We start from the raw sequence: 26,635 nt of genomic DNA, 5'->3' as shown, positions 1-26,635 counted from the left end.
TATGTGAAATAATGATGATGTGGACATGGGAAGGATATAATATATCAATATTTTTGATGGATATGATATAATATTATTCCAAGGTGGGGTTCGATTATTAAGCAGAGCCAGTTCAAGTGCGGTCATTGGTTTAAAGGAGTACGGTAGCAGCCTTGAATCTTTCATCGTTTTGAGCGATAAGATACAATATCTTGTATAATAACTGCATTCTATATTGTAGGCCCATACAGGTAGGCTATATAATTATGTGCATAATATTTTTTTAAATAGAAATCTAAAAAAGCATAGTTAATTATTTGATAGGTACTTGACACAAGAAAGTACCGGAGCTATGCTCCGGGAGGGTATGGAATGCCTCCCATGGGGAAGGGAGTATACTGTAGTCTTCCCCCGGGAAAATTTTTTCTTTATCTAATAAAATTGGCCCATTTGTATCAATTTTGATTACTATTTAAACGAAATTTTTCCTGTGTCATGTTTAAATAAAAATCATCAGCATTAGGTCAATAGTATTTTATATCATGATGACGATTCATTTTCATGTTTCAGTTTTAGTTGAAAGACAGCAAACATAACATACAGGATTAGAATAGGATTTAAATTCTCTTAAATGTATTAACTGGGATAAAATTAAACTGCTGAATATATGCCTAGGTAGGTACTAATAGTGTTCAGCTCTGTTGTGCACCGGTTTAAATAGATTTAGGGCTAGAGCCCTGCTTGGCAGTAATATTCATGAAAAAAAATCCTCATAATATTACTGAAAACGGAATGAAATAAAAATTCTCATTGCAAGTAAGTAGTTACCTATATAGCTTTCAAAATGTTTCATCAATTTACCAGGACATGAATCGACTATTTTTCTTTGCCATTTTCAATTAATTAAGTTACTGTAATTGAAAAATTAATCAATATTATAATCAAACATTTCAATAAATTACTTAAGAATTTTCATTCATTCTATCAATTTTGATGGCCATATAAGGATACGGTAACTTTGTTTCCATATTGCAATTATTATTTTTAAAGTGTAATGTTATTTATTTACTTGCTTAGATCTTTCTAATTTTCAATTCAACAATATGCTGGATAAATAAGGAAGGATATTATTTATCTAGGAATTAGTCACCATCATTCAATTTTATTTGATGAAGTAGGCTAAGTTTTGTAGCTTGATGAAAAATAATAATCGAACCTGGCATTTGAAAAACTAAATCTCAATAATTATCAAAAGATCAATTTTGTCAGTCAAATCATATTTTTTGTTCATTTCAGCATGGTCGTAACAGCATTCTTTATTGCTTGATGACAGGTTTATTGCATTTTATCAAAATTTTAGTCTCGTAATTCATCCATCAAACAAATTTATTCCTAGTAAATTAATATAATTCGCAATGTATGAAACTCGTGATTGAAATTAAAAATTCGCGGTTAAGTAGGAATAGGAAGTGATAAAAAGGTAACAGCTAACAAGAACCGCTATCCATCCGCTACAGTAGCGGTTACCAGGTTTAGTTGGTAGCTCTGTCTTATCACTGTTTCCGCTACCAAAGTCTGCTAGTGAAATTCGCGTTTCTTAGGCGACTCGGGGTTAGGTTTAATGGTTCCAGCAAGCAGCAATTCAATATCAACAAGGAAGAGACCCATTGCTTTGTTTTTGAAGATAATAATAATTTAGTTTAATATAGGGGATTTGGAGATCGACCAACAGCGCTAAAGTGGTGAAGATGTGAACTAGTCATGTCGTGGTTATAGCTGAGTCCCTTCTGTTTAAAGTAAAAATGTCTTCACATTAAATGTATTTATTTTGATAATTATTCGAATAATTAAATTCTAAAAATGCCTAAAAGCACTATGATGTGTTGTGTAGTTGGTTGCAGTAATAGCTATCGCAATACTGAAGGCAAAAGTATTATTTTTTATTCATTTCCTTGGAGACCTTATGAGATTGAGAGGAGAGAGGAATGGATTTCCAATATTCGAAGAACCAAGTAAGTCAACATTTTTTTCAAAATCAAAGACTTCTTGATTGAGCGAGATATTTTTAAACAATATTTCTAAGGTTTCTTCTCAATGGCATCTTATATTTATTTCTTTAGGCTAACAAAAATAAAAGAGTAAATTTTAGGTTATCTTTATCTTGTTTAGGTTAAGTTGCATTAGCCTAATTTTGTCACCATTAAACCAGTTTATACTTTGAATGAACCTGCAAAACAAATAAGTCGAGATCAAATATCAGGTCTGTTTTATTCAAATCTGTTATTTTAAATCATCTGTCATGTTATTCTGAAAAACTAAAAATAAATTTGTACTCTTAGCAATGTTGATTGCCGTTCAACAAAAGTAAGATATAATTTGAGATATTTGATACAATTATGAAATCAATTTTTGAAATTCCCCTAATATATATGATCAACTGGAGACTTGATTTCTGGAGAATCAAGTTAGTAAATTTTGCTTTATTTGTTTCAGTGAAGATGGAACACCATGGCAGCCGACAAAAAATTCAAGGGTTTGCAGTGAGAATTTCATTGACAAAAAGAAGCATGAGCACCCTGGACATCCTGATTATGTGCCTACAGTATTTCCAGTATGTTATAGAAAAAGGAAAGCTGATTGCACCGAAAGATTTCAGAGACTTCTTAAGCGCAGCAAACTGAACATTGAGGAAGTATGTCCTCTGGATGCAGGAGAAGATCTTCCTCAGATCGAAAATGTCGAATTTCCTGTTGCTGATAAACGTTTTGAGGACAAATGTATCCAGGTAAATGCTTAATATCATCATCTTAGATCGTTCACAAGTATGCTGAATCGTTCACAAAATGGCTGGCGGGCTGTCAGCAGTGACAAATGTAATTAAATGTCATGTTGTAATTTTTTACTGTACAGAAATACGGTACCGGTAGATATTATTATTATTCTGTATCCTACCTACTGTGAGCGATTGAATAAGCATAAATGATAACTCTCATAATAAACCTAATTTTAATAAAATATATTAATACAATATTATATCATGAATTATGTCACATTAAATCAAATCATATCAATTTTTATTCTAAAATCAATAATTACAAAAAATCAAGTATACAAGAATCATACAAATCTTAAGAACATACAGCCCAGCACACAAGATGCACGTCTTGTGGTCCGCTGGAGGGAGTCGATTTTAGAAAAAAAATGGAAAAATTATTGAACTGGTAGGTCTCTATATAAACAAGCAGTAGCCTATGTAGCCTAATAGGTTTCATATAAACAGTCAAGATTCTCATAATAAGAACAGAAGAAACAATAAAAATGATTGAATTTGAGTTTTTTAACATAGAATATAAAGAAAATATGAAGAAAATCGAATGCAGAAAGTGATGAAAAATGAAATAATAGTTCTAGAACTGGTAGGTCTCTCTATGAGTGTATACGTATACAGCCCTTGGGCTTTATTTAAACAATTAAGTTTTTTATGATAGAAAGAAATTAAATTATTATTTGTTATGTTATGTTATTAGGCATATAGCCTGCTATAAATATGTAGCTTCCTTGAGATTTCAAGTGAGATAATATGGCACTTTCAATGCAAATTCCATCCAGGAAGTGCAGATTTCAGCAGATAATCATACACCCCTGAATGTTGGTGGGGATGATGGACCTAATATTATATTAATGGGACCAGAAATTAATAGCCCAAACTTCTAATATCAAATCTAACCTCTTCTACTCGATTATTATTATTATCATTATTATTTGATGAGGTGAGGCAATTAGTTGCCTATATGATGTGTTTCAACTTGGAGTAGATTAATAAACTTTCACTTCAACAGATAAATTAACTCAATATCATTTTTTTCATTGAGTTATCTCACATTTTTTTTCTTTGAAACTATAAGAATTATCTCTCCATTGAAAATTTATCTCTTTTGAGACTTATTTAAATATCACCATTGACTTTTGAATCTTTTTTCACAGGCGAGTTATGCTTACAAATCAGAGAAATTTGTATTTTCCATGGAAAGATTTGAGGACTCTGTTGCAACACAAGCAGACATTTGCTTTCACTCTGGTACCGGCAACATCCCAATAGCAACCCGTGATGCATCTACATTTACAGAGGGGGGAGAGCTGAAAATTGAAGGTTTTTGTGGACTGAAGTCAATAGCCAATGAGAAACAGTTGATAAGTCTTTGTGGAGTGACGTTTCTCATATTTAACACTCTATTAAAAACAATGAATAAGGCCACTAGGCAAAATATTTCAGATGAAAATAGGCTATTATTATTTCTTATGAAATTGAAGTTAGGCCTATCCTATTCAGCTTTAGGAGTATTATTTCAAGTGCACCCCTCAACAGCAGCTTCCGTTTTCAAGCTCTTGACAAAAGAGCTTGCACAAAAAACAAAGAAACTAATTTTTTGGCCATCAAGATTCACAGTAGATGCAACCATGCCTACTGCATTTAAAGTACATTACCCTGCAACTAGGGTAATTTTAGATTGCACGGAAATAAAATGTGAGCAACCCTTTAAAATAGATCACAGGAATTTGTTATATTCCAATTATAAGGGTTGCTACACTGTAAAGTTTTTGATAGGAATCAGTCCAAATGGATTTATTTCTTTCCTCTCAAAATGCTATGGAGGTAGAGCAACTGATACCTTCATAACAATTGATAGTGAATTCCCTAAGGTGTTGGAACCTGGAGACATTGTTCTAGCAGATAAGGGATTTCCAGGAATACAAACTGCTATCAACAATTCAATCATAGTTACACCTCCATTTGTTCATGGAGGTTCCCTTACTATTGAAGAAGTAGAAATTTCTTACAATATTGCTAGTATAAGAATTCATGTAGAACGCTGCATCCAAAGAATCAAAATTTTCAAGTTTTAAAATACGTTCCTATCACTTTGCTGCCATTTATAGATGACATTGTCCATATTTGCTGTGTGCTAACTAACATGCAGTCTCCCATCATAAAAGTAGATGACTAATAAGATCACAACCATAGTTGTGTTATGTGTTCTAGTTAAAATACATGCTGTTCATCTATATGCATATTATTAGTTGCTGCTTTTATGAATGATTATTTGCTCTGTGTCTCACTGTACCATTACTTGAAAGTGGAAACCCCTTTCAGAATCTACTGGATAACAATATTTCGCTGGGAGTGAGGAAACCCCAAACCAAACATTGAATCAGAGTTCCAATTCAGCTTGATGATACATGTCAACCACAGCAAAACGGCCGTTACTTCAATCTGTAATTTCTTATGCCTATTTGGAAATAATTCTTATTAATCGAATTGACATTTGTACTTGAGATCAATTATTGAAAACAATTAGAATAGGAACAGTATAGTCTTATATCATTTATTTTTTTAAACAAATTATTTTCCGCCATTCATATCTGATTGAACATTTATATTTATCAATTAAATAAATGTTCTAAAAATGTTTGTCACTCAAAATTGTTTACTCCCATCAGACAAGTGTTATTTGAATAAAAAATTGGATATGGAAAATGAAGGGGGCGATGTGAGTCTCTCATTTCTTGTGAGGGGGGCGATGGACCAGAAAAGGTTGGGAACCACTGTTCTAGACTATCTAAAAGATTTTATAAGGGTTAAATTGTTCTCTAAAATGAATAGAACGATAATAATTGAACTGTGATATTGCAAATTATCATATTTACAAGTGACCAGAACATGCTTATGCCTGTTCCTTGAGCTTATCTATATACATTGGCAACACAAATTTGAAATATGTTTCTTCCAAACTTTTTAAACAATATTCAATGAATTCTTCATCTCTATCAACTATAATGCAAAAAGAATTAACAAATGTATATACATAAAACAAACATTTTGGAAGGCCAGTTACATACATTAATATTTGGATTTGAGCGTAATACATATGATATTTTTTTTTCAATATATATTCGTTATTTACATTTTTTAGAATGTATGGCACAGTTGGGCATTCATTGTCATCAACAACCCCTTTATTTCTCACACTGAATGGACATTTTATTTCTAGTACCATGGATGGTTTACCATCCTTGTCAATAACAATTCCATCAGGTGAGCCACAAATCCAGAGTTGTTTCTCATGAATACATAGCCCACTGTTGACCAACTTCACTTTTACCACTGCACTGACCTCACTGAATGCAATATGTTCATTCATGGGACCATGTGTTGTGGCTTTGCTCTTAAAACTAGGCTTATTATATAGATCTTTAATAAATTGACTACTTACATTCTTTCTTTTTAATATTTTGTGAGCATTTGAAGCGGAAATTCTAATGCTTCTTTCTTTGAACCAGCCAGAACTCTCACTCTGACTGACAGTATTCAGGAAAATGTTTTGCAATTCTTTTCTTGACACAAAAACATCGCTGTAATAAATAGCCGCCTGCTCATCACTCATATCTTCCCAGATATTATTACTATGTACAACAAAATTCTCCTGGTTATTAATCAAACTATTTACAAAATTGCTTAATCTATTTTCCTCCACCAAATTCATACATTTTACAATTATATCACTAAAAATTCCTCTACAAATGATTTGTGCCTCATTCATTTTTTCATAATGAAGCATTTGGGATAGGGGACAATTTGTTAATAAATTACTTATATCTATGTCTTCAGTGTCAAGTTGTGATACCACTTTTTGTCTCTTCTTGTCTGGGAATAGATCTGTAATTTTCTCCCCTTTTTGTAAATGTCTTTCGATGCATCACTTGGTACTCCCCATACCTGAGGCAGAGACGTTTTTGTTTTACTCTCTTCTGCATTCACAAACTGCACAACTGCTGCAATATGCTTACATGCTCCTGCGACTCCAGCCAACATTCACAACAGCATTCACTGACTGCCCTTTCTTGATTCAACTGCAATAAAAAAGTCAACTTTGAAATGCAACATGTCGAAATAGAGTTAGAAGCAGACTAGAAATTGATAATGGGCTGACACATCTCACAGACTACTAGGACTGATGTAGGCTCTCCATAGAGCCCAAATATATATGGAGCTTCCTCTACATGAAAGTGACTAAAAGACTGTAAATCTTTAAGTAACTGATAGGCTAGGCGTTGGTTGAGATTTCCATTTGTTTAAGTGGTTTGGAATATTTCTATAAAGAATATGACATAGGTAATATTACTGTTGAATTTTGTGCAATTATTTAACAGCCATGGCTGATTAATGTCCAAATTGTTAAATTGTCTAGTATTATGAAAGTGGTTTAGTGACATGAAAATTAAATTTTTATTTGCTTAGCCTACTACGGTACAACAACATTCGATTAATAATCTACTCTGCTCTGCCCCACACCAAAATGTTCATTTTGATCTCCACTGCAAATTCTACCAGACCTAACATGTTTAGAGTAGGCCTACATGCAGACTTGTTGAAAATGTTATAAGTTAAAGTTTACCTAGTACCTTAAGGTACCTTACCTAGTATACATGCTAACTTACTGAACATTTTTAAATTGGCTCTTCAATTTAGGCCCGTTTGCTCAGTAGAAGTTTAACTATAATTCCAGTTTAAACCATCAGCTGACTCAATTGAAACACATTATAATAAATGCAACCATAGCTTGATTTAATCCAGTTTTAATTTAAACTTGGTTTAAACTGCTACTGAGCAAACGGGCCTAAATGTTGTTTCTATACATATATGGTATTATACAGATAACAGAACATACCGAAAATATGATACCATACCGTACTCGGTTTCTACTTGACTTTCATGCATTTCAAAATTGATTTAATAATATTATAGGTACGGTAATTTGTTTTCAGCATTGAGTGTAGGCTAACATAGCCTACATTATAAAATTTATCAGTAAAATAACTTGCAGTCAATTTTTGAGTATTTATTATAAATAAACATATAACACTCAAGTCCAGATGAGTTTTATATGTAACTACCGTATTCATAATAAATACCGTACTTACACAAAAAATGATTGCAAGTCTTTAGGCCTATTTTACTGATATATATCAAAACACGGTTATTCATGGATAGGTACCTAATTTACATTCTACATTATAACCTTGCTTGTACATTATTTCCAAATTAAAAGAGAAAGCGGTTTAAATGATAGGCCTATAAATTCAAGTTATAACTTACCTTTATTATAACATTGTATGGTGTGGCATTCACACTAGTTTGTCGAATAACTTTTCCCCTTATCTATTAATCCTCTACACTCTTCCACATCAAAAACATGGCTGCTTTGTAAAAGATTCTTCCCTTTACTTACAGTAGAATCTCTCAAAAATTGCATGAAATTGTTTTAAAGCCAGTTTTAATAACAACATTTGGGTTGATTCCTATGTCATCCATTACGAAAACAGTCTGTCGTCTGCAATGATATTCTCAACTAGTACACAATTCTCTCCGCTTGAGATCGCGTAAGTCGATTTTCTGGTCAACTTCGGATGAATGATCTTAACGAGATTGAAAACGAAAATAGACCAAACGTAACCAGCTTGATCAACATAACGGTTTAAAAATTCTACTGATCATTTTTTAGGTTATGTTTAGCAGGATTGTAAGGAGACTAGGTTATGTTTTATAAACAAACTGAACAGTCAGGATGTAACAAAGTACAGTAGATACAAAATTATTCATAACTTGTTAGGTTTATTTTTATAAATAAGTCCTTCAGCAGAAGACTAATTAAACACAAACATAATATTGATGGATTCGTTTAAAACAGAAAGTTGAAATGGTTAATAGTAGGCTATGATTAGGCTGTTGATCACTGTACCAGGTAAGATTAAAATAATATTGCCTAGGCTCTAATTGAAATAATTTTTAGATTTTAACATCTGAAATGTACCTTCAAAACAAGTATTGATAGATATAAAGAAAATAATAATATCAGTACCCTTTTTTTTAAATATTTCATCACAACATGTTTCGGTCATTCATGCCATTTTCAAGTGATATGAATTAAATAAATGAATACTACTGGAAGATTTATTTATTTAATTCATATCACTTGAAAATTGCATAAATGACCAAAACATGTTGTGATAAAATATTAAAAAAAAGGGTAGGCTACTGAGATTTTTATTTTCTTTATATTTATATTACAAGTAGCCCTATACAGGAAAGAGATAAAAAAGTATTGATAATTATACAGGACAGTCACTTTTAATTTTAATAAAACCAAACGATTCCCCGATCTATGGACCATGGCGAATAACTTACACTGGATATAAGTAAGGTAACGTAAATGCTTGTCACTTATAATTTTTGCCTATCCATACTCAAATAGGCTACAACAAATCGGGACCTGATTAGGAAACTTAGATACTGCAATATTGAATAGGCTACCTACCCACTGAAAAATTTTATTGATAAAACATGTAAATAATAAAATTAGGATTATTAGAATCTGCTGTATTTTTTAGCCTACAGACAGAACGGTAGAGTTAGAAATACAGTAGTTATCAGTCAATCTAAAGATAAAAAAAATTAATACAAACATATTCAATAGCCATTGAGCAAGATCAAAATGAAATCTATGTGCATTTTCTATTTTATCAATAGAGTTTATTAAAGTAGGGCAAGTAGCCTATTGCATTTTAGGAGTTGATGGAGGAGTATAAATTTGGTCAGAATATTGAATAATACACGTTACCTATCATCTAAGTTAGGACTACCTATTATCTTGTCAACAACTACAAGACTTAACCTATTTTGAACTATTTGTCTAACCTTAACTAAATCTGGGAGAGGAATAGCACAAGGTTAACTTTTTTCCTATCATTTTGATGATGTACTTAGTGCATCAATCAATAAAGAATCAATCTTTTGTTTTTTCCTTGTTATATGTTTTGCATTTTATAGCATGCTTTAGGTTGCATATAAAGCTTCACGTTATAACACCTGGCATAACGAAAGAGGAGTATTTCAAGTTAAAATTCGTCTATTCTACAAAATTTGGAAACCCAATATTCTTACTTTATTCTTAGTCCATTTGAATGTTTGAACGAATATCTAAAAAACAGTCATCACCTCGCCTTGTGATTCAAAATATCAATGTGTATAACAGAATATTAGATGTGCACTTGAGAAAAATTTTCGTACTTGTCTTTTTATCCCTTTTGTCCCTTTTAACCATGCAACACCTGTATCAAATAATAACTCCTATGTGGTGGCAAAATTTCATCTGCCTTCATATTTATAGAATTTCTCATTAAAATTTATATTACCTTATGTTTCAGATTCTATCAAAAAATCTTGTGGGTCGACTGTGGGCATTAAGACCCAAATTGAAGACACTATTAAGGATTGGCTAAAATATGTGACAGTCAGAGTATTTTCAGTGGAGAAAAAAAACAATCTAATTTTGTCGGTAATTAAAAATATTAAGGTATAAAATATAAAATATTTAAACACATTAATATTCATGTTTATATTTATATTTATTTTACACAAATATTTAATAAAATATTAAAGTATTATGAAATGAAAGTGGAAAGTTATTTTGAAAGTTCCTTTTTATTGAAACACTGTAATAAAATATTTGTTTGTCTATTGCATAGATCACAAACTATCATCATACCTGAAAACTAAAATGTAGGGGGGTTTATACGATGCCAATTGGCAAGACAATAATATTGTCTTCTGAAATGTACAGCTGGTGTAAAGTATCAATTGAATCTTAAATTCTAAAACCATCATCTAGGCATGGCTAAATAAAAACTAATTGACAACATCAGCTGACGGTTTAAGAAGACAATTATTATTGTTTTGCCAATTGGCATAGTTTAAACCTGGCATAAATGTCAAGTAAAAATTTAGATGATCTATATTATTTGCTAGAAAGAATTGAGCTATTTTTACTCACCACCGATGAAATTATCATACTAAAAATTCAAGATTTTTAAACAACTGCTGAATTCTTGAAGTAATAGTTTTAAGTTAGGTATGTTTCTTACAGACATAATATGTTTTTGAGCTTGGCGGAGTATATTAAATTACCATGGTAATTTGGCTGTAACCATCTCAGTTTTTTAAACAAACTTTTATCATACTAATTTTTGTGGATCAAAATTGAAGTAATATGGAAATAGAAAGAAAAATAAAAATCTCAGTACCCTTTTTGAATCATTTAAATGATGATTAATGATAGTGATTAAATAATTCAAAAAGTGTACTGAGATTTTTAATTTTTCTTTCTAGTTCTATAAAAAGTAGCCCTATACAGAAAAGAGATGAAGTAATATGGTTTTTATTGTGTGTTTTTAATGTCACCTTACCAATATACCGCATTGCACGGTAATATTTCTGTTACATGAAATCATATGTAAATAAATGGAAATATGATTTCGTATTTTCATCTCTTTTCAAATGATTTTAGAAATATTACCATGTAATTGATAAGGTACCGGTTCAAAAGTATGGTTAATTCAACGTCTATTTATAGTTGAAAATAATGGTTGTCACGACGTGCTTTCAACGTCTATTTATAGTTGAAAATAATGGTTGTCACGACGTGCTTTCAACGACTATTTATAGTTGAAAATAATGGTTGTTACAATGTTTTTTCAACTATTATTCAACATTGAAAATAATGTGGAAACGGCGGACATTTTTTCGTGTTTTCAACGTTGAATTTCAACGTCTTTTCAACGTTAAGGTATTACGTGTTTGTAACGTTATTTCAACGTTTCTGTGCTACCTGGGTGACTCCTGTCTCACTTAGGATTGAACACTTCAAAACCAAATTCAAAAAACAGGTTTGGGGAACGGATTTTTTTTAAAAGAATCATTGAAATACTTATGATACAGGTAGCCTACTGTATTGTCATATAAACTCATAGCAGGTCTAGTAATAGTTATTTTTCTTTTTTCAGAGAATAACAAGCTGTGTGAGCTATGGTTAAAACTTGCTGCTGGGTCTATCTTGCTAGTTTAGGGCTGGTGATCACAGTATCAAGTATCAGGTGAGCTTTCTTGTAATTATCAACCTATCAAATCATGTTTGTTTTCCTGTCGATGCTGTATAAAAATGACAAATTGCTTTCAATACCAATAATAATAGAGTTTTGCATTATCGTGTTATCAGATGGGCACGCTAAATTGTCGGTCCCGGCTGAAGTATGACAGTCGTAAGGCCCATTGATGGCTAAAATATATTCAGGCGGAGAGACCTTCCCGCAAGAGACTCCCCACCAACAAAAGCCACACGAATTTACTTTTTTTAGAGTTTTGCATTCTAACATTACAATACTGCCTTGATCTCCTATTGGAGGCTGCCCGGAACATTCATAATTATTGTTGGTGTTTCCAAAACAAATTTTTGAGACAAGACCGTTCTTCATTGTTTGGGTTCTGTAGATGTCCCCTACTAATTGTTTGTTAGCCTGGGTACACACCCGGGCCGGTAGGCCATTAATTTTGATTAGTTCAACGACTTTCATTTCGTGGAGTCAATATTAGAGACCACACCTAACAACTAAGAAGACATTAATTATCTATAGACTCAAAAAAAACCGTTCATTGTACAACTACTAACAGAGCTGGTCGCGCTCAAATTCAAATTTTAGGCCTATTTATTGTCCAAGACACATTATATAAAATATTGTACAGGCACTGTGAATTTACATAAAACTCACAACTTAACACCTAACATAAAAAATTATCACATCATTCTATGCTGTTCAACCTAATGCTAAAATACTGTTCAAGACTATAAAAACATTTCTTCAATAGGAACTTTCTAATTTTTCTCTTGTATTCCTTCTCAGGTAATTCCCTAACGGTAGGTGGTTATAAAATATGCTTGCTCAGGCCTTAAAACTAGTATGACTAGATCTATAATAGTGAAATTCATTTCAGATCTTTAATTAATTCAGTGTGTGATGAGAGTGGACATTATTATGACTGGGAAATACATTTAAATTAGACTTCGCAAACAATAAGTATGTGTATATAAAAAACATGGTAAATTCATAATTTCCAGTCTTATGAATAAAAGCGTGCAATGAGTGAGAGGTGGTTCATTTCAAATTGTTCTATCTGCTATTTTTTGCAATAAAAGAAATATAGAAATTGGCCATTTTTGTGTATTGGAATATGGGCTAAGTACACTCAACAGCAATTTTTCCATTTCTCAACCGAATTTGACTTATGATGCATGATTTTGGACCGCCTTAACGAGTCAAGAAGAATGAAGTGTAGTAAGATGAAATCTGAGCATTGTGTCAAAAGTTATAAGAGATTGAAATGTTGATCCTTGAGGTGTCCTTATGCGCGCCTCTCCACTAGGAAATGATGAAATGAAGTGCATCTAACGGATGATTCTCATAGAACATAATCTCATGAACTTTTTTCATTGTGCAGGACAATGTAGTTGGTGATGATGGATGAAGCTGTAAATTAGGTGTTTTTCACAATACATGGAACATTGTTGTCAGGTTTACCTGGAAATCTATAATGAGATGAAGTGCTCTACCTGATCTTAGATTGTAAAGCACAAAAATGCTCCTAGAGGGATTTTGAATTATACATGTAAAATTTACATTGTAAATGGTAACCATCGGAAGATATTGTTGATCAAAAACTAAAATTCATTAGAATTGATTTTTTCTTTCAATTTTACACTTTTTAAAAAAATCATAACTCAGTACTCATTGGAGATAGAGAGTTCCGAATGATCTCATTTTATCTGTAAAAAGGCGAGAGCCAATTTTTCTGTCTGATTACTGGATTTGGCAGAAATAGCTGAAAACTGGAAAAAGAACCGAAAATACGAGGTTCTTGGGCCATTCTGTATCTAGCACAAGGAAATTTTGCATGAAGAAATTGGTTCTGGACTTCTCTCATGTATCCAAATGATATATTAAAAAATCAGAACTATAATATTAATTGCAAGCACAATGTAGTGACTGGACTATTGTGTGACAACATTTCTGTATAACTCATTACTTTTGTTATTAAGTGGTATTCCTTTCATTCCAATCGATTGCAGACTTTGAAAATAATTTATTTTTATTTTTAATTTCAGGCACCAAAATATATCACAAAGGCCGCAAAGACAGTTCATTGTGTGTGTTGTATCTCATTCTGCAAAGACAGTGAACATGTAATCCTATAGTTTGACACCGTACACATCGTTTCACCATTACCATAGTATCCTCTTCCATTGTATAATTTTGTACATTACAAATCATGTGTTCTGTCATGAATAATAACGTGTTTATGTAAATTAACAATATTTATTGTTACTTTTGCAATTTTTCATATGTTTTGAAAAAAATCAAAAGGTATTATGTACTTCATTGGATTATTTTATACTAGCTGGCCCGGCGAACTTTATACCGCCAAATATGCATCTCATGACAAACCTTGGGAGGCGCGATGCGGCATTTTGCATCCAGGTGCTTCTTGCTTATATTGATTTGAATGGAAGAACTCACACACACTGAATCGGACATGGCCTGGAACGGTGTGATAAGGCAATCTCCATAAGATCAACACTTTGTATCACGAAGCCGCGTCTCCTCAGGTGTGCTTGAGCTGCGTTTACACCGGAGTTAATAACACGAGTTATTAACAAAAAGTTACTAGTAGTTCTGTGAACAGTAGACCTCACGCAGTATTCTCATCCACAAGTACCTGATTGAAACCACAGTATATAGAAGAAGACGGTAGGTGTCACGGGCATGTTTGTGCTGAATTTCCGGTGTAGCTGACGTCATTTCATATCCAATCATCTGTTTTTAACAAATAAGTCACATAAATTGCCAATAGGTGTTAAAAACCTCAGTTGGTGGCGATGACGCAATCTAGCTGGCTGGCCACTGTGTACACATTCCATGACCCCTACCGTTTTCATCTAAATACCGTGATTGAAACTATAGTCCTTTTGGAAATACAGCAATAGACTGGCTTCTCCACACATCTGTGTAATCACTTGTCAGCTGATTTATGATGAATAATTCTATAGTCTAATTTTTCTCTTATATTGTCATATGAAGGAAGCTCCTTTTTCCTTTTATATTATCCTTGAAATGCAAAATTTCCAAACTTCTTGTATATACATCGACGCGCAATTAAAAAAGGAACATACCTGCCAAATATCATGGAAATCTATTACCGCGTTCCTATTCTATTAAATGTGCAACATTTAAACATTAAGAGAAATGCCAAACCGTCGACTTGAATCTTAGACCTCACTTCGCTCGGTCAATTAACTTGACTGAATCGTCAAAAATTTCTCGTGACAAAAGTTAATAACTCATGTTTCTAACAGAAAATTCCTTGTTATTAACAAGATCCTGTTATCAATATAATTGACTTTCATATGATTTCATTTAACGAGAGTATTCATATGATATAACAGCCGGAATAAAAAGCAAAAAGTTATATTCAAAATACTTTAAATTTAAACATGTGCGATCATTAACATAATGATCTTCATCTGATCTAATGTAAATAAATTATAATGCGTTTACAGCAGAGTTTAAAACATAAGCTTTCAACATAAGTTAATAACATTTTCTTTTGGCTGCAAGTTTTGTTATCAACAAAAGTTGATAACTTTGTCACGTGTTTAGTCTGCAGCTGTAGTTATTAGGGAACAGCTGTAACTGTAGGGATGCTTGGCATGGGGGTTGCGGGGAAGATAGTAACCTGTTATTAACAAAAGTTAAGGCGATATAAGAGGCTTTTGTTATTAACAAAACACATTTCCTTTGATCTTTACCGACTCTCGATGGATAACATAAATCTTGTTAATAACAAGGAATGTTCTGTTAAAAACACGAGTCATAAACTTTTATTAAGAGAATTTTTGTCGGTTCAGTCAAGTTGACAACGTTTTATTAATAACTCATATTATCAACTCCGGTGTAAATGCAGCTCAACATGATGTTATTGACTTTCGTAATTAACATCACTTGATAACAAAAATGTTAAAAACTTGTGTTATTAACTCCATTGTAAACGCAGCTTTAGTCTTAGCTTAATTTGATGCACTATATTTTTATGAAAATTATCCAACAATCAGTATTTACATTTAATTTCGGTGCACAGAGCTTCGCTCGTTATTTTTATTTATTGACTAGAGAGTAGATGAAGAGTTGAGAGTAGTAAATGGAGAAGTTTTTGAAATATTGAAACCACTCTAATTACCCGGAGAAAAATCGAGAAAATTCTGTTTGAATTTAAAGAATAGCATTTTTTCAAGTTTAAGCCCTAATAAAAAACTACAAAATATTTAACAACAGATAAAATTACATTAATCTTGTTTGAAATGTTTTTCTCTTTCCAACAATACCCTTGAAATTGAAATTCGACCAGTAGAGTTTCGAGTTATTGAATATTTGATGCCCGGAAGTAGGCACATTCTGAAAATATCGAAAAATTTGAATACCTCAAAAACTAAGGTCGATAGGAAAAAAGTTTACTGAACATTTTTTGTCAGAAATGGTAAGTAGAATATATGGTCAACGGTTGTTACAACCTTGGTTGGACACTCTGTATATCATCTACTTTGAAGATAGAATCAGACTATAGAATATTATTCATAATCAATCAGATGACAAGTGGATTTGCATGCATTATACAGATGTCTGGCCGTGTCTATTTCTATAAGGTAGGGTTTCAATATTTTTTACTGATTATCAGTAATGCCCATTATCGGTATCAATACTCTCACATTTGAAAAATAAGTTGATGAGAAAATTGCGTGAGGTCTACTGTTCACAGAACTACTAGCTATTATATATCACACATGCAAACTTTAAAGTAGAAATATTTTTAAAACTCATTTTAGTGACGACCGTTTCGTTGTGTGCTGCATCATCAAACTAAATTATGTTTAAACAGTAGACTCTCAAAATTTGAGGGTTGTGGTGAGGGAATTGAACTCAGCCATATTAATGAGTTTTATAAATACAGTATTTATACTTTAAAGTTTACATTTGTGATATATTCAACAAGTAAAAAAATAATAGATATTCAATAAAGAAAAACAAAAATAATTGATTAAAATATAAACAAATAAATACACATAAAATTGTGAACTGTATGAATCATACAATAATCAAGAATTATTTGAATCATACAAGGATTCAAACAAAAATCTGATGAAATTATTGGTATTTAACCAGTCCCATGAACACTAAAACAGCGTTCAAAGAAAAGTTCAATTGTTTTTACTTCATTTCAATTTATTCAATCAAGTGTTTCAAAAAAACACTGAAAATATTATTGCGTACTGTAACAAAATATGTAGCAAACCTATAACACTATTTATACCATTTTTGTCTCCTTTAAACTCTTATTTAAAACATGTTTTAAACTTTGTTGTGAACCTAGTAGGTAGTTTGATAGAAATTTTTATAAAAATCTCTGATGATGTTGAAAAAAGGCGTGTGAATGACCATTGCCAATATAGCCTAAGCCTAGGTAATAACACCAAATCCATGAAATTTATGTTAGTTTGGTTCACTTCAGGTAGGATTTATAATATTATGCTGATATTTTGTAGATAGAAAAATGATTTTGATGACTATATCGTCAAGAACGTTAATAATTATTACAGAAATTAAAAATATTAAATCATTGCTCTTACATTTTCTTGTTCTCAAAGTTATTTTCAGAAATATCAACACAATTAAGCTATAGATATGGTATTTTATTACATATTATTTACATATGATTTCATGTAACAGAAATATTACCGTGCAATGCGGTATATTGGTAAGGTGACATTAAAAACACACAATAAAAACCATATTACTTCATCTCTTTTCTGTATAGGGCTACTTTTTATAGAACTAGAAAGAAAAATTAAAAATCTCAGTACCCTTTTTGAATCATTTAAATGATGATTAATAATAGTGATTAAATAATTCAAAAAGTGTACTGAGATTTTTAATTTTTCTTTCTAGTTCTATAAAAAGTAGCCCTATACAGAAAAGAGATGAAGTAATATGGTTTTTATTGTGTGTTTTTAATGTCACCTTACCAATATACCGCATTGCACGGTAATATTTCTGTTACATGAAATCATATGTAAATAAATGGAAATATGATTTCGTATTTTCATCTCTTTTCAAATGATTTTAGAAATATTACCATGTAATTGATAAGGTACCGGTTCAAAAGTATGGTTAATTCAACGTCTATTTATAGTTGAAAATAATGGTTGTCACGACGTGCTTTCAACGTCCATTTATAGTTGAAAATAATGGTTGTCACGACGTGCTTTCAATGACTATTTATAGTTGAAAATAATGGTTGTTACAATGTTTTTTCAACTATTATTCAACATTGAAAATAATGTGGAAATGGCGGACATTTTTTCGTGTTTTCAACGTTGAATTTCAACGTCTTTTCAACGTTAAGGTATTACGTGTTTGTAACGTTATTTCAACGTTTCTGTGCTACCTGGGTGACTCCTGTCTCACTTAGGATTGAACACTTCAAAACCAAATTCAAAAAACAGGTTTGGGGAACGGATTTTTTTTAAAAGAATCATTGAAATACTTATGATACAGGTAGCCTACTGTATTGTCATATAAACTCATAGCAGGTCTAGTAATAGTTATTTTTCTTTTTTCAGAGAATAACAAGCTGTGTGAGCTATGGTTAAAACTTGCTGCTGGGTCTATCTTGCTAGTTTAGGGCTGGTGATCACAGTATCAAGTATCAGGTGAGCTTTCTTGTAATTATCAACCTATCAAATCATGTTTGCTTTCCTGTCGATGCTGTATAAAAATGACAAATTGCTTTCAATACCAATAATAATAGAGTTTTGCATTATCGTGTTATCAGATGGGCACGCTAAATTGTCGGTCCCGGCTGAAGTATGACAGTCGTAAGGCCCATTGATGGCTAAAATATATTCAGGCGGAGAGACCTTCCCGCAAGAGACTCCCCACCAACAAAAGCCACACGAATTTACTTTTTTTAGAGTTTTGCATTCTAACATCACAATACTGCCTTGATCTCCTATTGGAGGCTGCCCGGAACATTCATAATTATTGTTGGTGTTTCCAAAACAAATTTTTGAGACAAGACCGTTCTTCATTGTTTGGGTTCTGTAGATGTCCCCTACTAATTGTTTGTTAGCCTGGGTACACACCCGGGCCGGTAGGCCATTAATTTTGATTAGTTCAACGACTTTCATTTCGTGGAGTCAATATTAGAGACCACACCTAACAACTAAGAAGACATTAATTATTTATAGACTCAAAAAAACCGTTCATTGTACAACTACTAACAGAGCTGGTCGCGCTCAAATTCAAATTTTAGGCCTATTTATTGTCCAAGACACATTATATAAAATATTGTACAGGCACTGTGAATTTACATAAAACTCACAACTTAACACCTAACATAAAAAATTATCACATCATTCTATGCTGTTCAACCTAATGCTAAAATACTGTTCAAGACTATAAAAACATTTCTTCAATAGGAACTTTCTAATTTTTCTCTTGTATTCCTTCTCAGGTAATTCCCTAATGGTAGGTGGTTATAAAATATGCTTGCTCAGGCCTTAAAACTAGTATGACTAGATCTATAATAGTAAAATTCATTTCAGATCTTTAATTAATTCAGTGTGTGATGAGAGTGGACATTATTATGACTGGGAAATACATTTAAATTAGACTTCGCAAGCAATAAGTATGTGTATATAAAAAAACATGGTAAATTCATAATTTCCAGTCTTATGAATAAAAGCGTGCAATGAGTGAGAGGTGGTTCATTTCAAATTGTTCTATCTGCTATTTTTTGCAATAAAAGAAATATAGAAATTGGCCATTTTTGTGTATTGGAATATGGGCTAAGTACACTCAACAGCAATTTTTCCATTTCTCAACCGAATTTGACTTATGATGCATGATTTTGGACCGCCTTAACGAGTCAAGAAGAATGAAGTGTAGTAAGATGAAATCTGAGCATTGTGTCAAAAGTTATAAGGGATTGAAATGTTGATCCTTGAGGTGTCCTTATGGGCGCCTCTCCACTAGGAAATGATGAAATGAAGTGCATCTAACGGATGATTCTCATAGAACATAATCTCATGAACTTTTTTCATTGTGCAGGACAATGTAGTTGGTGATGATGGATGAAGCTGTAAATTAGGTGTTTTTCACAATACATGGAACATTGTTGTCAGGTTTACCTGGAAATCTATAATGAGATGAAGTGCTCTACCTGATCTTAGATTGTAAAGCACAAAAATGCTCCTAGAGGGATTTTGAATTATACATGTAAAATTTACATTGTAAATGGTAACCATCGGAAGATATTGTTGATCAAAAACTAAAATTCATTAGAATTGATTTTTTCTTTCAATTTTACACTTTTTAAAAAAATCATAACTCAGTACTCATTGGAGATAGAGAGTTCCGAATGATCTCATTTTATCTGTAAAAAGGCGAGAGCCAATTTTTCTGTCTGATTACTGGATTTGGCAGAAATAGCTGAAAACTGGAAAAAGAACCGAAAATACGAGGTTCTTGGGCCATTCTGTATCTAGCACAAGGAAATTTTGCATGAAGAAATTGGTTCTGGACTTCTCTCATGTATCCAAATGATATATTAAAAAATCAGAACTATAATATTAATTGCAAGCACAATGTAGTGACTGGACTATTGTGTGACAACATTTCTGTATAACTCATTACTTTTGTTATTAAGTGGTATTCCTTTCATTCCAATCGATTGCAGACTTTGAAAATAATTTATTTTTATTTTTAATTTCAGGCACCAAAATATATCACAAAGGCCGCAAAGACAGTTCATTGTGTGTGTTGTATCTCATTCTGCAAAGACAGTGAACATGTAATCCTATAGTTTGACACCGTACACATCGTTTCACCATTACCATAGTATCCTCTTCCATTGTATAATTTTGTACATTACAAATCATGTGTTCTGTCATGAATAATAACGTGTTTATGTAAATTAACAATATTTATTGTTACTTTTGCAATTTTTCATATGTTTTGAAAAAAATCAAAAGGTATTATGTACTTCATTGGATTATTTTATACTAGCTGGCCCGGCGAACTTTATACCGCCAAATATGCATCTCATGACAAACCTTGGGAGGCGCGATGCGGCATTTTGCATCCAGGTGCTTCTTGCTTATATTGATTTGAATGGAAGAACTCACACACACTGAATCGGACATGGCCTGGAACGGTGTGATAAGGCAATCTCCATAAGATCAACACTTTGTATCACGAAGCCGCGTCTCCTCAGGTGTGCTTGAGCTGCGTTTACACCGGAGTTAATAACACGAGTTATCAACAAAAAGTTACTAGTAGTTCTGTGAACAGTAGACCTCACGCAGTATTCTCATCCACAAGTACCTGATTGAAACCACAGTATATAGAAGAAGACGGTAGGTGTCACGGGCATGTTTGTGCTGAATTTCCGGTGTAGCTGACGTCATTTCATATCCAATCATCTGTTTTTAACAAATAAGTCACATAAATTGCCAATAGGTGTTAAAAACCTCAGTTGGTGGCGATGACGCAATCTAGCTGGCTGGCCACTGTGTACACATTCCATGACCCCTACCGTTTTCATCTAAATACCGTGATTGAAACTATAGTCCTTTTGGAAATACAGCAATAGACTGGCTTCTCCACACATCTGTGTAATCACTTGTCAGCTGATTAATGATGAATAATTCTATAGTCTGATTTTTACTCTTATATTGTCGTATGAAGGAAGCTCATTTTTCCTTTTATATTATCCTTGAAATGCAAAATTTCCAAACTTCTTGTATATATGTCGACGCGCAATTAAAAAAGGAACATACCTGCCAAATTTCATGAAAATCTATTACCGCGTTCCTATTCTATTAAATGTGCAACATTTAAACATTAAGAGAAATGCCAAACCGTCGACTTGAATCTTAGACCTCACTTCGCTCGGTCAATTAACTTGACTGAATCATCAAAAATTTCTCGTGACAAAAGTTAATAACTCATGTTTCTAACAGAAAATTCCTTGTTATTAACAAGATCTTGTTATCAATATAATTGACTTTCATATGATTTCATTTAACGAGAGTATTCATATGATATAACAGCCGGAATAAAAAGCAAAAAGTTATATTCAAAATACTTTAAATTTAAACATGTGTGATCATTAACATAATGATCTTCATCTGATCTAATGTAAATAAATTATAATGCGTTTACAGCAGAGTTTAAAACATAAGCTTTCAACATAAGTTAATAACATTATCTTTTGGCTGCAAGTTTTGTTATCAACAAAAGTTGATAACTTTGTCACGTGTTTAGTCTGCAGCTGTAGTTATTAGGGAACAGCTGTAATTGTAGGGATGCTTGCCGTGGGGGTTGCGGGGAAGATAGTAACCTGTTATTAACAAAAGTTAATGCGATATAAGAGGCTTTTGTTATTAACATAACACATTTCCTTTGATCTTTACCGACTCTCGATGGATAACATAAATCTTGTTAATAACAAGGAATGTTCTGTTAAAAACACGAGTCATAAACTTTTATTAAGAGAATTTTTGTCGGTTCAGTCAAGTTGACAACGTTTTATTAATAACTCATATTATCAACTCCGGTGTAAATGCAGCTTAACATGATGTTATTGACTTTCGTAATTAACATCATTTGATAACAAAAATGTTAAAAACTTGTGTTATTAACTCCGTTGTAAACGCAGCTTTAGTCTTAGCTTAATTTGATGCACTATATTTTTATGAAAATTATCCAACAATCAGTATTTACATTTAATTTCGGTGCACAGAGCTTCGCTCGTTATTTTTATTTATTGACTAGAGAGTAGATGAAGAGTTGAGAGTAGTAAATGGAGAAGTTTTTGAAATATTGAAACCACTCTAATTACCCGGAGAAAAATCGAGAAAATTCTGTTTGAATTTAAAGAATAGCATTTTTTCAAGTTTAAGCCCTAATAAAAAACTACAAAATATTTAACAACAGATAAAATTACATTAATCTTGTTTGAAATGTTTTTCTCTTTCCAACAATACCCTTGAAATTGAAATTCGACCAGTAGAGTTTCGAGTTATTGAATATTTGATGCCCGGAAGTAGGCACATTCTGAAAATATCGAAAAATCTGAATACCTCAAAAACTAAGGTCGATAGGAAAAAAGTTTACTGAACATTTTTTGTCAGAAATGGTAAGTATAATATATGGTCAACGGTTGTTACAACCTTGGTTGGACACTCTGTATATCATCTACTTTGAAGATAGAATCAGACTATAGAATATTATTCATAATCAATCAGATGACAAGTGGATTTGCATGCATTATACAGATGTCTGGCCGTGTCTATTTCTATAAGGTAGGGTTCCAATATTTTTTACTGATTATCAGTAATGCCCATTATCGGTATCAATACTCTCACATTTGAAAAATAAGTTGATGAGAAAATTGCGTGAGGTCTACTGTTCACAGAACTACTAGCTATTATATATCACACATGCAAACTTTAAAGTAGAAATATTTTTAAAACTCATTTTAGTGACGACCGTTTCGTTGTGTGCTGCATCATCAAACTAAATTATGTTTAAACAGTAGACTCTCAAAATTTGAGGGTTGTGGTGAGGGAATTGAACTCAGCCATATTAATGAGTTTTATAAATACGGTATTTATACTTTAAAGTTTACATTTGTGATATATTCAACAAGTAAAAAAATAATAGATATTCAATAAAGAAAAACAAAAATAATTGATTAAAATATAACAAATAAATACACATAAAATTGTGAACTGTATGAATCATACAATAATCAAGAATATTTGAATCATACAAGGATTCAAACAAAAATCTGATGAAATTATTGGTATTTAACCAGTCCCATGAACACTAAAACAGCGTTCAAAGAAAAGTTCAATTGTTTTTACTTCATTTCAATTTATTCAATCAAGTGTTTCAAAAAAACACTGAAAATATTATTGCGTACTGTAACAAAATATGTAGCAAACCTATAACACTATTTATACCATTTTTGTCTCCTTTAAACTCTTATTTAAAACATGTTTTAAACTTTGTTGTGAACCTAGTAGGTAGTTTGATAGAAATTTTTATAAAAATCTCTGATGATGTTGAAAAAAGGCGTGTGAATGACCATTGCCAATATAGCCTAAGCCTAGGTAATAACACCAAATCCATGAAATTTATGTTAGTTTGGTTCACTTCAGGTAGGATTTATAATATTATGCTGATATTTTGTAGATAGAAAAATGATTTTGATGACTATATCGTCAAGAACGTTAATAATTATTACAGAAATTAAAAATATTAAATCATTGCTCTTACATTTTCTTGTTCTCAAAGTTATTTTCAGAAATATCAACACAATTAAGCTATAGATATGGTATTTTATTACATATTATTTACATATGATTTCATGTAACAGAAATATTACCGTGCAATGCGGTATATTGGTAAGGTGACATTAAAATCACACAATAAAACCATATTACTTCATCTCTTTTCTGTATAGGGCTACTTTTTATAGAACTAGAAAGAAAAATTAAAAATCTCAGTACCCTTTTTGAATCATTTAAATGATGATTAATAATAGTGATTAAATAATTCAAAAAGTGTACTGAGATTTTTAATTTTTCTTTCTAGTTCTATAAAAAGTAGCCCTATACAGAAAAGAGATGAAGTAATATGGTTTTTATTGTGTGTTTTTAATGTCACCTTACCAATATACCGCATTGCACGGTAATATTTCTGTTACATGAAATCATATGTAAATAAATGGAAATATGATTTCGTATTTTCATCTCTTTTCAAATGATTTTAGAAATATTACCATGTAATTGATAAGGTACCGGTTCAAAAGTATGGTTAATTCAACGTCTATTTATAGTTGAAAATAATGGTTGTCACGACGTGCTTTCAATGTCTATTTATAGTTGAAAACAATGGTTGTCACGACGTGCTTTCAACGACTATTTATAGTTGAAAATAATGGTTGTTACAATGTTTTTTCAACTATTATTCAACATTGAAAATAATGTGGAAACGGCGGACATTTTTTCGTGTTTTCAACGTTGAATTTCAACGTCTTTTCAACGTTAAGGTATTACGTGTTTGTAACGTTATTTCAACGTTTCTGTGCTACCTGGGTGACTCCTGTCTCACTTAGGATTGAACACTTCAAAACCAAATTCAAAAAACAGGTTTGGGGAACGGATTTTTTTTAAAAGAATCATTGAAATACTTATGATACAGGTAGCCTACTGTATTGTCATATAAACTCATAGCAGGTCTAGTAATAGTTATTTTTCTTTTTTCAGAGAATAACAAGCTGTGTGAGCTATGGTTAAAACTTGCTGCTGGGTCTATCTTGCTAGTTTAGGGTTGGTGATCACAGTATCAAGTATCAGGTGAGCTTTCTTGTAATTATCAACCTATCAAATCATGTTTGTTTTCCTGTCGATGCTGTATAAAAATGACAAATTGCTTTCAATACCAATAATAATAGAGTTTTGCATTATCGTGTTATCAGATGGGCACGCTAAATTGTCGGTCCCGGCTGAAGTATGACAGTCGTAAGGCCCATTGATGGCTAAAATATATTCAGGCGGAGAGACCTTCCCGCAAGAGACTCCCCACCAACAAAAGCCACACGAATTTACTTTTTTTAGAGTTTTGCATTCTAACATTACAATACTGCCTTGATCTCCTATTGGAGGCTGCCCGGAACATTCATAATTATTGTTGGTGTTTCCAAAACAAATTTTTGAGACAAGACCGTTCTTCATTGTTTGGGTTCTGTAGATGTCCCCTACTAATTGTTTGTTAGCCTGGGTACACACCCGGGCCGGTAGGCCATTAATTTTGATTAGTTCAACGACTTTCATTTCGTGGAGTCAATATTAGAGACCACACCTAACAACTAAGAAGACATTAATTATCTATAGACTCAAAAAAAACCGTTCATTGTACAACTACTAACAGAGCTGGTCGCGCTCAAATTCAAATTTTAGGCCTATTTATTGTCCAAGACACATTATATAAAATATTGTACAGGCACTGTGAATTTACATAAAACTCACAACTTAACACCTAACATAAAAAATTATCACATCATTCTATGCTGTTCAACCTAATGCTAAAATACTGTTCAAGACTATAAAAACATTTCTTCAATAGGAACTTTCTAATTTTTCTCTTGTATTCCTTCTCAGGTAATTCCCTAATGGTAGGTGGTTATAAAATATGCTTGCTCAGGCCTTAAAACTAGTATGACTAGATCTATAATAGTAAAATTCATTTCAGATCTTCAATTAATTCAGTGTGTGATGAGAGTGGACATTATTATGACTGGGAAATACATTTAAATTAGACTTCGCAAACAATAAGTATGTGTATATAAAAAAACATGGTAAATTCATAATTTCCAGTCTTATGAATAAAAGCGTGCAATGAGTGAGAGGTGGTTCATTTCAAATTGTTCTATCTGCTATTTTTTGCAATAAAAGAAATATAGAAATTGGCCATTTTTGTGTATTGGAATATGGGCTAAGTACACTCAACAGCAATTTTTCCATTTCTCAACCGAATTTGACTTATGATGCATGATTTTGGACCGCCTTAACGAGTCAAGAAAAATGAA

At 32.0% G+C, this 26,635-nt stretch overlaps 1 protein-coding gene and 1 long non-coding RNA gene across 5 annotated transcripts; both read left to right on the top strand.

Moving 5' to 3' along the window:
• The first annotated feature begins 1,382 nt into the window (after positions 1–1,382).
• Positions 1,383–14,235, top strand: LOC111059657 (peroxynitrite isomerase THAP4). Of its 4 annotated transcripts, none has more exons than XM_039443370.1 (6): positions 1,388–1,991; positions 2,473–2,764; positions 3,964–8,780; positions 10,243–10,373; positions 11,878–11,967; positions 14,031–14,235. In XM_039443370.1, the coding sequence occupies exons 1-3, from the start codon at positions 1,840–1,842 to the stop codon at positions 4,882–4,884; spliced, it is 1,365 nt and encodes a 454-aa protein (XP_039299304.1). In that variant the 5' UTR covers positions 1,388–1,839; the 3' UTR covers positions 4,885–8,780; positions 10,243–10,373; positions 11,878–11,967; positions 14,031–14,235. The 4 variants fall into 4 exon arrangements, with proteins under 4 accessions (XP_039299306.1, XP_039299305.1, XP_039299304.1 ...); XM_039443369.1 differs by having other exon boundaries at positions 10,243–10,391; XM_039443372.1 differs by lacking the exon at positions 3,964–8,780 and having other exon boundaries at positions 1,383–1,991.
• A 236-nt stretch (positions 14,236–14,471) lies between these two features.
• Positions 14,472–20,954, top strand: LOC120355069. Its single transcript, XR_005573410.1, has 3 exons — positions 14,472–14,531; positions 18,597–18,686; positions 20,750–20,954. It is a non-coding gene; the product is annotated as an uncharacterized LOC120355069 (long non-coding RNA).
• Positions 20,955–26,635: the final 5,681 nt, after the last annotated feature.

Source organism: Nilaparvata lugens, chromosome X, assembly GCF_014356525.2.
Source record: "Nilaparvata lugens isolate BPH chromosome X, ASM1435652v1, whole genome shotgun sequence".
Lineage (NCBI taxonomy): Eukaryota > Metazoa > Arthropoda > Insecta > Hemiptera > Delphacidae > Nilaparvata > Nilaparvata lugens.
The sequence above is the reverse complement of the archived record's forward strand: the minus strand, read 5'-3'. Positions and strand labels throughout refer to the sequence as shown.